This window comes from Dromaius novaehollandiae, chromosome 4 (assembly GCF_036370855.1).
Source record: "Dromaius novaehollandiae isolate bDroNov1 chromosome 4, bDroNov1.hap1, whole genome shotgun sequence".
Classification (NCBI taxonomy): Eukaryota; Metazoa; Chordata; class Aves; order Casuariiformes; family Dromaiidae; genus Dromaius; species Dromaius novaehollandiae.
Window position 1 is genome coordinate 19,183,136 of NC_088101.1, and position 14,337 is coordinate 19,197,472.

General features: G+C 40.2%; 1 protein-coding gene across 1 annotated transcript in view; it reads right to left on the reverse strand.

The window, feature by feature from the left end:
* Nucleotides 1-13,784, reverse strand: part of SLC39A8 (solute carrier family 39 member 8) — a 29,418-nt gene extending 15,634 nt beyond the window's left edge. The window contains exons 1-2 of the mRNA XM_064510530.1: nt 13,524-13,784; nt 6,271-6,439 (exon numbers count right to left, since the gene is read on the reverse strand). Of these exons, the coding sequence (XP_064366600.1) occupies nt 6,271-6,439; nt 13,524-13,667 (313 nt within the window). The 5' untranslated portion in view covers nt 13,668-13,784. The remainder of the gene's footprint in view (nt 1-6,270; nt 6,440-13,523) is intronic.
* Nucleotides 13,785-14,337: the final 553 nt, after the last annotated feature.

The following is a 14,337-nucleotide window of genomic DNA, read 5'->3' on the forward strand; positions in this document are numbered from 1 at the left end:
CACATAAGAAAGAGGTGCTAGGTTCAAAAAGATGCATAATTTAGGAACAAAACAAGGAAAATCTTTTCTAAGAATTGGCAAATGCATCAGGGTTGCCCACACCTTAGCTCCTTGCATTATAAGGATAGCCTCAGATATTCAGAGTTCACACACCACGACTTGTACAAAACCATGCCATGAGTATTCTGGAGTAAGAATTATAGTATATGAGGGTTTTTTTTTTTTTATTCATAACCATCAGAAAGTTTTGCCTCTGTGCATGCCAACTCTTTTCCCCCCAGTAACATCTCAAGCCCTTGTGAGTACACAGAAAAGCCTGAAAGGTTGCACTGAAGAGATCTACAACAGTACCTAAAGCGATGCCACAGGACCACAGAATTACCTACATAAACAGTGGGTCTGTCTATAAAATCATCCACAAGTAATCAAAGCCAACATGATGTTGGGGACATGAGAAGAGTTTGGTGTAATCCAGAAAGCTGCATCAATAAAATGGCCTCATTATAAGCTTTACAATATGCATATAGAGAAGATACTAGAAATTCCTCTCTGCATAACAGAAATAGATACAAACAGATCATATCATGGTCTATAGCCCAATTTTCCTGCATCATAATGCAGCAAACACACCAGACCAAATTCCTGACCTTCAGCCAGGATGAATACACTTTGTTTGCACAGTGTCACAGATTGCATAGGTAAAGGATTTTACAGGATGCCAAAAACAGAAAGCATTTAAAACATTTGCCAAAGATTAGTCAATGCCAATTAAAATGTTCACTTGCCTTTTGAGAGAGAGAGAGAGAGAGAGAGAGAGAGAGAGAGAGAGAGAATATATCACATATGACTACATATGGCTAGATTCACTAAACTATACAGGAGCTTCATTTCCTGTACATTTATTTCCCACTTATTAAAATAAATGTCAATTAAGGTTGTAAATATTTTTGTGAAATCAGGTCTATGACAATCAAACGGAATTCCAGTGCCACCATGAGCCACAAATGGTGGTTTGCACAATTAGGGATTACTACAAAAGCAAGAATCTCTTTCTACTTAGCATGCAGTCAACTCCTACCCATTATTTTGTGCACAATGCACATTTTAAACCAAGTTAACAAAATATAAAACCCACTTACCACATGTGAAGTAATTTGGGAAAGTACACTAAATATTTCAGCAGACACAGGAAATAAGAACAAATTTCAAAAATTGTGATAAAAAAAGCTAGTACTAACTACTTTTTACAACAAAAGACAAATAGGATAAATTCACAAGTGTATGTGTACTATTTTAGATTAAAATGGTAAGGAGAATAGAACTTAAAAGCAAATATAAAAAGAAGAGGTTATTGCCAAATTCTGAGAGTAGTTATTACCCCAGGAGATGCTTTACTAATGAATCATCCGACATTCAGGCTGGTACTCTTTGTTCACAATAAAAAAAAACTTACTGGGACACTTAACTTGAAATACGTATTATAAAGCATACAACTATTATCACTGTATATGCTTAATGCTATGGTAGATATCTTAATGTACTAAAGGACGTGTGTTTGCAACTTGGGACATAACCTAAGCCACTGTATGTAGCACCCTCTTTCATCACAAAAAATTTAAAAGCAAAAGCCTTTCTCCTTCCTGTTTTACCAGACATTGCGGGGAAAGACAGATGGGGTTTTATTTTTAAAATTCTAGCTCAGACCTGGATGGCCCAAACCCCTTGGGATTTTCATGTATTGATATTTTATTTCCATTTACTCACCCAAAATGGGTAAAGAATGATGAACAATTAAAATAAGTGATCAAATAACAGCAGACAATGAAAGAAAGAATAAATTAAATATTATCTATCTGAGGCATTCCACAAATCCTGCAATAAGCCCAATTTAAAGCTAATGAAATTTTTAAAGAAAAAAAAGATCTCAGATTTTTCTTATATATTCTCCAGGAAGCTACTCTTGGGCCTTGGGCTTTTCTTTGAGTTCATAGGGACCTGAAGTATAATTGGAAAGAAAAAAAACATTATTCCGTAATTATACAGTTACAGGAACTGGTACTTCAAGAAAAACACCGTAAGCTGCAAAATAAGTTAGAAAACTATGAGATAATCAATGGTACCAAAGTTACTGTAGCAGGCACTGTATTTCACAATGTCATGTATGCACCACTCTCTTAAAAGTGGTTTTATTTACTCAGACTTCATCCAGACCAAACTCTTCCTGAGTCCACTCAGCCCAGCCAGTTGGCTAGTCTAACTTCACGTACCAGAGCAGAGCATTCTGCTTAGGACACACAAGTCTCTTCCCCAATGACTGGTGGCACAGACAGCTTTGGCCAATGACCATTATTCTTTCTATCCCTAGAAAAGGGGTCCCAAAGAGACTTCCAAGATGCCCACAGCCATGAGAAATCCAAAACATAAGACAGCAGAAAAGCAATTATAATGTTCTCTTCTGAACATCATTGTTCAGCATTGTTCCATAAAAAGGGGAACCACTGCTCTGGGCCTTCCTGAGGCAGGCTCCTCATGGCCTTAATCCTGAGACGAAGAGGGATTTAGGGTGTGAAAACATTTCTGTTTGCCTTGGACAGAAGGAAACCACTAAGCCTTATTGGCTATTTGATGCAGCTCTATACCCCATACCTTTCAGAGGACCAAGAAAAGGAAGGGCGTGAGCATGTCCCTAAGGTCAGCTAGGTTAGATATTACATATACAAACACCAAGGAAAACAGACATGTTGTGTGCTGCCTTTTAACTTTTATTCTGTTTCTGCAACACATTTTTTTCTATTGCAAGTAGCTGCTTATCGTACTGATTTGTTCTGTATGTCTTGTCTATTCATATTTTGGAGGTGAAGATATCCTTCAGTGTGTAGGAAACCCTGGGCACAAAATTCACATAAGCACAGCTGGAAACATGCAGAGAGGATTTTGCATCACAGGGCCAGTAACTGAAATCAGCTGGTCTCAATGCTGCCAAAGTACAGATTTGTTTTGTGAAGGGGTGAGGAAGGATCAGTAGAGGGATGTCTCTGCATCAGTGGACCTTTCTGTGGGTCTCCCTTCAAACTAGGTACTACGACATATCACAGTCTCACAAGCTTATGGTTTAAAATACCCTAACCAGGGCCTCACAGATTTCCTGCAGTGCACCAAGGGAGGGGCAGAGAGAAGGCTGCCTTGCTTATCTGGCTACTGGACATTGCTTCTGAGCTGGCAGGATAAAAGAAAAATAGGAGGGATGTTCTAAATAGCTTAAGAGGTCAACAATGGGTCAAACTTTCCATGAAAAACCTACTTAGTCACCACAAAAAAAAAAAAAAAAAAAAAAAGAAAAAAAAAAAGAGAGAGAGAGAGAGAGAGAGAGAGAGAGAGAGAGAGAGAGAGAGATCCTACTACACTTCTGTGCAGAGGTATGGTCTAAATGTAATTGTAATTATTTACAGGCATATCTAAGGTTTTATGAAGCATCTATAGATCTTAATAAATACTACCACATTATGATTAATCATAATGTTATTAAGACTAATATTTCACAAGTTACAAAAAGACCTGTTGTACCTCTGCTAATAAATACTACCACCAGCCTGATACAGGATCCCATTCATACAGAACTTCTTTTGATATCAGTAGAAATTTTGGGCATTAAGAGTGCAAAGGATCAGAGGAAGGGTTTAAAAACAGATTTCTAAACTAATTCTGCATATCGTGTGCTTCTTCCATTCCAACTTTTAAATCAAATAATGTCCTAGAGCAACTCAGCGAAGTGAGCTTTTTTCTAAAAGAGGTTTGGGAATTTGTGGGTACTAAGGCAGATAAGAGTAAGGTATACAGAGTATGCGCTATTGTTTATAGTTTGGTACAGTAAAAGTCACTGAAGTTACAGAAAGCAACAGTGGTACATAGTGATTTTAGAGATCCGGGCCACAACTGTTATGATTAAAAAGAAATAAATCCCTACAGCAGAAAGAGACAACTAAGATCTACCTGAATCTTACTAAAAGGTCCGGAGACAACTTTCTAATCCTTCTGCCAATAAAATTTTCAAATGCCCAGTATTCTGTGTTCATAATTATTACTTTTTTAAATGAGGGTAAGCCATAGTGTCTGAAGGGCCAGAACTGAATTTATATGCTCAATCCACATGTGTTTACACACAAAGGGAAGGCAGGATCCAAACAAGGCCAATTAGGTGGGCAAATGCCTCATAAAATTAATATCACATTTCTCTAGAGCATTATGGTTGTTACATCTAATGGCAATAGCTTTTTCAGACAGTAACAGTTATATAATAAGATATACAAAAGGAAGAAGCAATCTATGGTCCTTCCAATTCTTTTATTCAAGCTAACAAAGTGACAAGAATAGGACCCACAGTCAGTGACACAGAAGCTAATATGGCTATGTTAGTCTGCACCTGGACAACAAGCCAAATAAAGTCTTCTTTATTGTTTAATACAGCTCATAGTTGGCTTTGGCTTAGACTCAACCTGCAGGACAACAGCACGGAATATTCCATCTGCATCCAAGACCAAGATGCATGTTGGGCTGCTGCTCAGTTTCCTGTATTAAGTCCAGCTTGGAGTTAAAAGAAATAGAGCAGATAAAGATCTGGGCAGATCTTTTCTGAACAAAACACAGACAATATCTACAGACGACAGTCAAAATTTTCTGATGCGAGTACTTTAACTCTAATTAAGCACCTTAAAAAAAGCGTGAGATTAAGAGATGTCATGCGCAATGAGAATCGTGTGTAATTAGTAATATTAGGTGTGTTATTATATGCTAGATTACATAGGTTATATAATACTAGAGTGATATAAAACTAACTGAATTCCAATATATTAACACTTCCATGTCTGCCTATTAGGTCCAGCGCACTAATTATCTGATCTAATGCAAAACTGAAACTCATTTCATTACACAGCTGCCTTTGGTCTGAGCAGATGAATGACAGTGACTGGGAAAACCATTTTCTCTTTCTAAAACCTACACAGTCAATGGCAATACAGGCACTGAAGACTTCCATCAGCGGTGTACAGGAACTTGGTTCAAAAGTGTACATGAACGGCATGAATTACTACTACTTCCTGCTTAACACTACACATTCTGCTTCATTACTATTATGGTAACTTTTACTACCCATTAGCTTCTCATAGCCATCAATAAGAACGTGGAATTTTTCTCTAACTTGTATGCTTAAATGGTCTGATTCATCAGTGAAAATCATCTGCAGTCACAAAAGGACAAGAAAGAGAAGATGAAAGGTAAGAATAAGATCCAGTAATTACTTGCTAAAGCAGTTAAACATCTAGGCCCTTGATCCTTCCAATACTATAGGCCATTGTTTCAGATCTATTTAGGTAATGTAATTTCTATTGAGAAATGTAAAATTGCAGACCTCAGCTCATCTGACACCCCAACTTTTATATTTATTTCAGTTGAGTCCCTGGGAACCATGAATTAATTTGAAATAGAAAGTCGAGTTAAGTAGGCTACTGCACATTTGCAGTAAGTGATTTCATTAACCAGCTGTTTCTTCCCCACCCTATATTTTTAGTGAAATGTACATTTCTGTGCACAGCAAACACAGAAATAATAATGAGAAAAATAGCAGGAAAGAAGTTTAAATGAAATTAAAGAGGCTGCTTAGCCCTAGGAAAGTGTTCCATGCAGATGGGAGAGCATGAAGATGACATGAAGGCAAGAGTGGGAGTTTGGAAGAAATTTGAGTATTTTCCTCAGTAAAACAGTCCACTGGCTCCCTTGTTTCCCTGAATCCCATCTGCAAATAATTCCACTCTAATGTAGTCTTCTGGTAATTTTAGCTTGAGATGCTCAGATGCAAGCACATCCTGCTAAGGCTGATTTTCCTCTGCAAACCACTTGCACAGACTTCCCTTACCTACTTCCATCCTTTGTTCTATTAACCAGCTATTAGTGAGACTTTATGCCTCAGGGCACAAACCATTATCCAGTAAAACAGGTCAGAAAGACTCTCCCTTCTATGGACAAGTTATTCCATAACACACCACTGGAGGGTTCTTTTGCATTTCTCTAAAGTATTTTGAATAGATCATTGTCAAGAGACAGGATATATGATTAGATAGTCCATTCATCTGAAAAGTCACAATAATTTTATGCTCCCACTTTACAATTATACTCTCCTCAACAAAAGACATTCCTATTATCTATAGATAAATGCTCACAATTCACCCGAGGAAACCCCATTCTAGTCCCATTATTAATGAAATGATATTAACTAACCTTGTAAAGACTGTGGTTTAGATGTGTCCACAAAGTCTTCCTGATGATCACATGGGTGAAAAATGAGCTGCTGCAAAATAGCAGGACATATTGTGGAGAAACTTGAAATTGATACTTGACTGTTGTTCGGTAGCCCATGCAGAGAAAAGATTTCCTCACCAGTCAAGCACTGGAAAAAAAATGTATTTTGTCAGCTTAATGCACTAATGCAAAAAAAGAAAAAAAAAATCATATTTTAAAGTAAGTTAACTCATATTTTAAATAACTCAGTAACTTCAAGGATGCATACACACAGTTTGTATACTGGGCCTGACAGTACCGTGTTCGCTTAATGTGAAGTGAAAGGAATTCAAAGCATCTCAATTAAGATAAGTCCACAAACCAATCAAATGTGTTTTAAGCTGACATCTGAAAGTCTTATATACAAACTAGGCCAGTTGAATCTCATTATATATTTGGAAAAATAGCTTCACAATAAATAAAAATCACATGTTGTTACAAAATAATTAGTTTTAAGAACAGGGTAGAGACGCTTAAAATCTCGGTGACAGAGTATGTGAGAAAATGATCAGTAATTCAGCAACTGTTTATTCATGTAAGTGATCACTTTACTTCACACCTCTGCTTCATATTTATCTCCTCAAATTAGCTGTTTCAAAATGGTCCAAATGTTAGCTATATCCAGTGCTTTTCATTAACTTCATAGCAATAATTGTGAACAGCAAACATTACTTTGCAAAACCATGCCATACTCCAACGAGACAAACTCTTACTCTGGATCTTCATTTTGCCCTTAGCACAGGACACAATAGTACCTAGGATCAAGAATAAAGGTACTCAGCAGTCTAAATCAGGCTGGGGCAGGGGTGGCTGTTCTTAGTTATTTTCACCCCAAAAGATAAAAGACAAACTGTGCATACGCTTGTGTACGTGTACATATATATCTCATTTTTATATGAAATATTCCACACTACTACTATCTTAAGTCTTTTGTCTAACGCTTCCTGCTTATTCACATCCATGATTTCCTATAATGATCAATAAGAAAACTGTTCTCTTTTTTGGGGGAAAAACAAAAATGTTTTGTCTTGCTGACTGTAAAACAACCACATACCAATTCTCAAGTATATACACATACAAAATTTAAGTCAGGTGTCTTCTCTCTATATGAGATGTTAAGCTAGCACATAACACTCCCGATAGCAAACCTCAGCATGATTCGAGAAGTAGAGCACTGGAAGCCTTAACAAAATATAAACAGTCACTCTCTGCTCTTTTCAGTTTTGCTAGCTTCAGATTCCACAGTTCTTCTCTAATAAATCAAGAAGATTATTTATAAATCAAATTCCTTCTAGAGATAAGCCAAAGCAACCGCAAGCCATTTACTTCAATACTGCTTCCATTTCCATTAACTTTTTCTCATGTTGTCCAAAAGGCGAAACACCTTACATCATTTGAATGTGACTAATTCTCATTTAATTTGAGGGAAGAGAACCTTCAGATCAATTCAAGTGACTTCAACCAAATTACACCCAGGATTTTTTTTGTCCTTTCTCTAACATGCTTGAATTTAAACGTAAGCCTAAATTCTGTTGAAGCCAACAGAGCTTGAAGATTCAAATATACACTTAATTCCTGAACTGAAGTCTACAAGCCATGTACGTATACTTTCATCTTTCAATATCAGTGTTAATGTCCCAGTCTCACATTTAAAATAAACATAGCTTGTTAACAGAAAGTGTTTTTCATTTTAAAGCATGTTGCTCCATTTAATCTCAATGGAAGTACTGTAGAGAGAAATAGTCTTTGACAGCCCAATACATGAACTCTGCAGAGTTTTCTAAATTGGTTCTGCATCTAATCAGTCTACTGTAAACTTTGCAGTATGAAATAATGCAAATTATGTGACAAATATTTCCAGCATGAAACAAAGAGATGACGGTTGTAGTCTAAAGCAATAGCTGCTATAGTGTGCTTCTTGTATCACTGGCTCACAAACCTGGAAGCCTGCATTGAACAACCTTGAGAAAAACAAGCTAGTTCTGTAACCCACTAGTTCTGAAAAATATAGAATGGATGACTAGTATTTTAAATACTAATAAAATAGGATTAATATTATTTCAGAAAGATGCGATTATGACACCCTATATAATCTAGTGGGTTTGTAATGGGAAAACAGATTTTAGTAAATTTTGCCAAATTTTTCAAAATGCAAGGCAACCACGTAGTAAATAGGAGACCAGATTACGCATAGAAAACATTAATCAGCCACAGTATGTATTAAGTAAACTTGAGGGTTGTAACTTTGGCTACATACAAATAAGCAAGAAATACCATTGAACAAGAGCTTTTTTACATGAGGATAAGAAACAGCATTTTATTTAATTACTATTATTATTTTGATCAGGGACAGTCATTTCATCCTCTCAGCAACTCCTACATGCGTCCATGAGCTAAAACAAGCTTGCATGAGTTCATTTGCACAATTAAATGATTAATTAAAAGATTAAATCTACAGGAAACCTTGGATCGCAGCAACCCATGTTGCACCCTGCAAAACTCCACATTTATCTTTGAAGGATAAATACGTTATGACAACCACACTGCTGTAAAAACATAAGCTGTTTATTTTGCAAGATGGACAACTGATCTCAGCAGAAAGGCAATTTAGCCTCATGGAACAGGGGACCGAGAAGGACCTCCTGGGTCAACAAGTCTGTCATCATGTCTGTCTCCTGCTATTCGGTTAGCCTTGTCACAGTGCTCAGGTGAGGGGACTGGCTGTAACGTGACTGTCCCCCCAGCAGCTAACGCACATGTGCAAAGAAGATATGACATAACTGATCATGTCCCTGAACTGTGAAAAAGTCATAAAAAAAATGACTGGGGGGGGACTTCAATCATTATAATTTACACAATGACACAGTGTTCAAATTAAAAAATAAATAAGCACACACACACACACACACACAACAAACAAACATCTGATTATGAGTAACATGGTTCACTTTCCTTCTGGTGAGCTACTGCCAAAAATGATTGATTAGTATGGAATTTTTAAGACGGTAAATGAAATAAAGTGATACTCAACTATCTAGGATCTCTTTACACTCGTATATTATATCTTTATAAATTAAAAGCACATTTCATCTCACCACATTCTTTTAAGGAAATGATGAAATAATTGTTCAGACAACAGTAATGCAAAGATACTTCTGACAGGAAAAATAACAAAATATGCTAAAATACCAAACAACTACATTTCATGGCTTGTTAATGTTTCATTTCTCTTTCTGATCTTCTTTCATATTCTTATCTTTGTTCCACCTTTGACTTCTCTGTAGTGCTCCAGATGTGAAGTGCCAAGCAAGATATTATCCTACAGCAATCTGCCACTAGTGGCACTGCTGTTTCTAGATGTTACCAGATTAAATACTAGCCTAGTCCACACAAGAGCTGAACAGAGCTGTAGGTCACACAGTAGCAAAGCAGTGCACACCTGTCTGACTCGTATTTTTAACTTAGACTGAGACTGGACTCAGCAGAATAGACACAAATGAGTAGTACATCTTCCAAAACTTATCAGTAACAAATTAAAGCATCTAATGCTGATGAGGTGACTTAGCACAGGTGACAACTGGGAGATGACCACATAGAAACCTTCAATAAGCAGCATTCCAGGAGAAAGAGCCAAACCAGATGAAGCTGCCTGAGTGCATTTGTGTACATTAGTGATTTCGCACACATGCTGATGTAGTCCAAGCAGCTGTTCATGCTGGGAGCTGAAAGCGGCCCACAAACACTGACATTCACTGCGATATTCTAGAAATGAGAATACAAAAGAACACAAGAGCTTATTTATCTTCTCACTGGCCAGGCAATGTCTGAGCACGGTTTTGGATCAAGATGGTAACTCTGGCACTCTGTCAAGACCTTCACCCTTCTTTTAAGAAGCAGAAGTTGGAACTGGTGAAAGGCTACAAAAAACAGAATCAAAGCAGATACTATTCTAGTTCTATTCTGTCCAAAAGAACAGAGTTACAGTTTTGACTCATCTCTAGGCAAAAAGTAGTCTCTAATGATATCTGACCAGCAATATTGTTAAAGATTTTAATTTTAGAGATAGATTTTAATTAAGAGACAGTATTCCATCATAACACAAAAGGACTGTGCAGATAGTTTTCTTAGAAAAGTCAGAGAAAGAAATCACAGTATGATATTAGCATCTATTGATTACTCCAAAGCATAAAGGTGGCATTAACAAGCTTTATTTCTAATGCCCACTTACCTTCCAAGTATTCTTTGACAAAAACTTTTGAGCATATAATTTTATCCTCCAGCATACATGTGTATAGCTATCATACTACAATGAACCCAATGAGATGAAATAAAATCACGCGCAGTTTTGTGGTTTTACATGTTGTTAATAATGTAAAACATACAGTGAGTAAACATGCCACCATCTATTTGATGGAAATTGTTATTTTTATTCCTCTTAGCAGGAATAAAATACGTAGAAATTTCACGGCAAAATGTGAAAAACCAGCACTGAACAGTATTTGAGTCCACTCAGTTATTACTTATTACTGTGATAAGTCTCAGCTTATATATTAAGATGATAATTAAAAAAGAGCAATAGAAATTCAAATGCAAAATAAAAGAAAATATGATAAAATACATGATAAAGATACATGATAAAAGGAAAAGAGAGCAAAAGCAGCAGAAAACAGAGACAGTTAAATCAAAATTTCCCAAACTGCACAAAATATTTCATAATTCATTTTGCACATCTCAGGAAACAAACGAGGGTCTTCATGGACATCACGTGACTTAAGTTATCATAATTGCTTACAAAATTTCACACAAGTATATGTTCAAACACCATCATCCACAAATTAAAGCACTTTTTCTTCTGTCTTATCTTTTCAAGTCAATCTGGTATCAAAGCAAAACAGAAATCAAGCACCCCTCTTCTTCTGGCTTACACATCCAAACTCTTCCAATTTTTTTAAGAAAATGGATCAGCTTCCAGTGGGTCCTCTCTTGTGAGATTAACAGTGTTACTGAAATCATTATGTGAGCAAAACACTAAAACTAAACACCAATAGCAGGATAATACTAAGAGAGATTGTTCCTTTCTGTCCATTTTTAAGTGCTATAGCACCTGTCCCTGACAGATCAGCTCTCTGCTAAAAATGACTCTGAGCTTATACGACAGACTCTTTTGATAGAGCAGGAGTGTATTATCTTGGTTGGAAAAAGGTCTGGAGTCATCCCATTTGCTCTGGACAGTGGAGTTAGGAACTGAAAGTCTAAGATAACCCTTGTCTCCTCCTACAGTCAGATATTTATGCAGCCTTAGTAGATGATTCAGCCTACCTGAGCAGGGCCTCAGTCACTCTCCAGAGATATTTATTTTCCTTCCTAGAGTACTCGTAGAGCTTAGGCCTCCAGTGCCTTACAACACTCGCTTAGATTAGGCCACTTTAGCTTCTTCAGGTTCCATGTCTTCTATCATAATCAGTAGATGCTCTAAACTATCAGCTTACACGGACAAAGAGTCACAGTGTCTTCAAGTAATGACACATACTGTAGGCAAACGCCTGAGGTATTTGATACGAGTACGCATTTGTGGGCAACATTTGCCCAAAATCATTGGTATACCATACATGAGGGATCAAGATCCAGGAGCAGCTACCGAGTGCCTAAACAGTACTAGCTGAGCAGCCATAAGTGCAATTTTAAGAAGGAATTCAACTTCTCAGCATAAAAGAATACACATTTCACTATGGTACCTTAGATATTTTTCAAAAAGGACACAACTAAAACAGGCCTGTAAAAACATTTAATCATTTCAGTTAAACATCAAATGACTTACCAGGAATATGCATCTACAGCAATAAGAAGAGGCATCACGAATTTTTTTCCCTGTAGCCCATGCCAAAGCCTGTGTACGAGGGCTACGTGTTTTTGCAGAGCTAAAACCCAAAGGACTGAGGATTCTAGTCATTTCCACACCCATTTAAAGAAAGCCTCTTTTCATAACCATATTCAACACTGTAAACCTGTATTTAGTGCGTGTGGCTAGGAATGTTTATAATCTTAAAAAAAAAAAAAAAAAAAACACCACCACACTATGTGTGTTTTAACAGTATAACAGTGTTCAATTTGTGAAATGTGAAATAGAAGCAGTTACTTTGGCAAATATTGACATGCTTACACTGAATACTATGTTAACCTTAGTGGCATTAACTCCAAGTTAAACCTCTGCTCAGGATAAAGACATCAGAATTGCACTCTAAGACAAACGGAGGCTGCAGACTTTCCAGGGTTTTTCTACATTGCAAGTTTGCATACAAGTTTCAGAAGAAGAAAAAAAAAAACAAAACAAAACACCACTGTTCCAAATGTAAGAAAATTCTCTCAAGGTCTCTAGAGGCATACCTCTGCTGTACGTTAAGGAGTTAAATCAAATTAGAGCAAAGTCATCCTTGTTTTCCTTTCATCTTCACGACTGACTCCACCAGCCTCAAGATTCCCCTTTATGACTTCACGCTATTCTAAGATACCAGAAAATATTAAATTATTGTAGGCTTTAGAAGTAGTAATGAGGCCTGTATTTTTTGAGTCACTAAACAGAGTATTTTCCTGAAAAGTGATAGCTATTCCAAAAACATTTAGCCAGTAAATTAAACAACATTTCATACAGCTTGTAGCATAAGCATTTATGAGCATACGGTTCATGCTCAACTTGGAGAAAAGATGTGAAAGTTTCTAGAAAAGTTTCTTCACGCAAGTAGAGCTTTCTATAATCAAGTGCTGGCTATCACACGACAATTTTAGTTTGTTAGAAGTCCCGAATTTTTGCTTGTAACTCTCGTGGAGAAAAGCTAGCAGATTCCCATACACTTTTTGGCGTCGGCCAGATGCTATTCACCAGGAGCTGAGCCCACAGGCAGCGCCGTGCTCCAAGCACAGCCGCTCACCGACGGATGGCGATTCTTGCCTTCCCTGCCGCAGCCTGGTCCCACCGGGCTCGCACCTTTGCCCGAAGCCCGGACCCAGCCCCGGCGCGGACCTTTGCTCCCTCCTTCCCTCCCCGCTTCGACGACGGCAGCGGGATTTAAACAACACGGGAGCTGCCCGCCCGGCTCGGGCGCGCGCTTCCAGCCCGGCCCTCACGGCCGCCGCGGAGCCGAGCGGGCAAACCCGGCGCCCGCCGCCCCCCGCCCGGGCCGCCGCCGCCGCCGTACCTGGTTGTGGTGCGGGTGGGGCAGCGGCGGCGCGGCGCCCAGCTGGCGCAGCAGCGCCGAGAGCTGCCCGGCCGACAGGCTGCGGTTGGCCCCGAAGACGCGCAGCACATCGTCGGCGAAAGCGGCCGCCGCGGGCGGGAGCATCTCCGGCCCGGCGGGAGGCGGCGAGGGTCGCTGGGCGCGCCGCACCGCACCGCACCGCGCAGCCCCTCCGCACAGCCCTCGCGCCGCTGCCGCCTCTGCCCACGCGCCCGGGGCTGCGCGGGGCGGGAGAGGCGCCTGGGCCGGCCCCTCCCCTCGCCTCCCCGGGGGGCCTAGTGGGGAAACGGCGCGGGCGGGCCCTAAATAAAGCCCCGCGGCGGCAGCAACCCCCACCCCGCGCCGGGCCCGGAGGGCGCCTTCCCGCCCCGCGGCGCGGGCAGCCCTTCGCCCCCGAGCGCGGGGGAGTCGGCGCCGCTGCCGACGGTCAGTCCCGTCCCCCCGCCTGGCCCACAGCGACAGCCCGGGCGGCCGCCGCCCACCTACCTGTCGGGCCTCGGCCCCGAGCGCAGCCGAGAGCCGGGGAGGGCGGCGCCCCGCCTGCCCCCCGCAGGGGCGAAGGAGGCCCAACCGCCAGGCCCGCGGGCAGCGGGGCGCACGGCCGCTCCCGAACCGCTCCGAAAGCGGCCGGTGCTCGCGAGCTGCCCCGGCGCGCACCTGCCGCGCGCGGCCCCTCCGCCCCGGCGCGAGCTGCCGGACAGCGGCCCGCGCCGCCCGCAGCCGAGGCGCCCGGACCCTGGAGCCAGCCGCGCGGGGGGCGCGGGGCACGGCAACT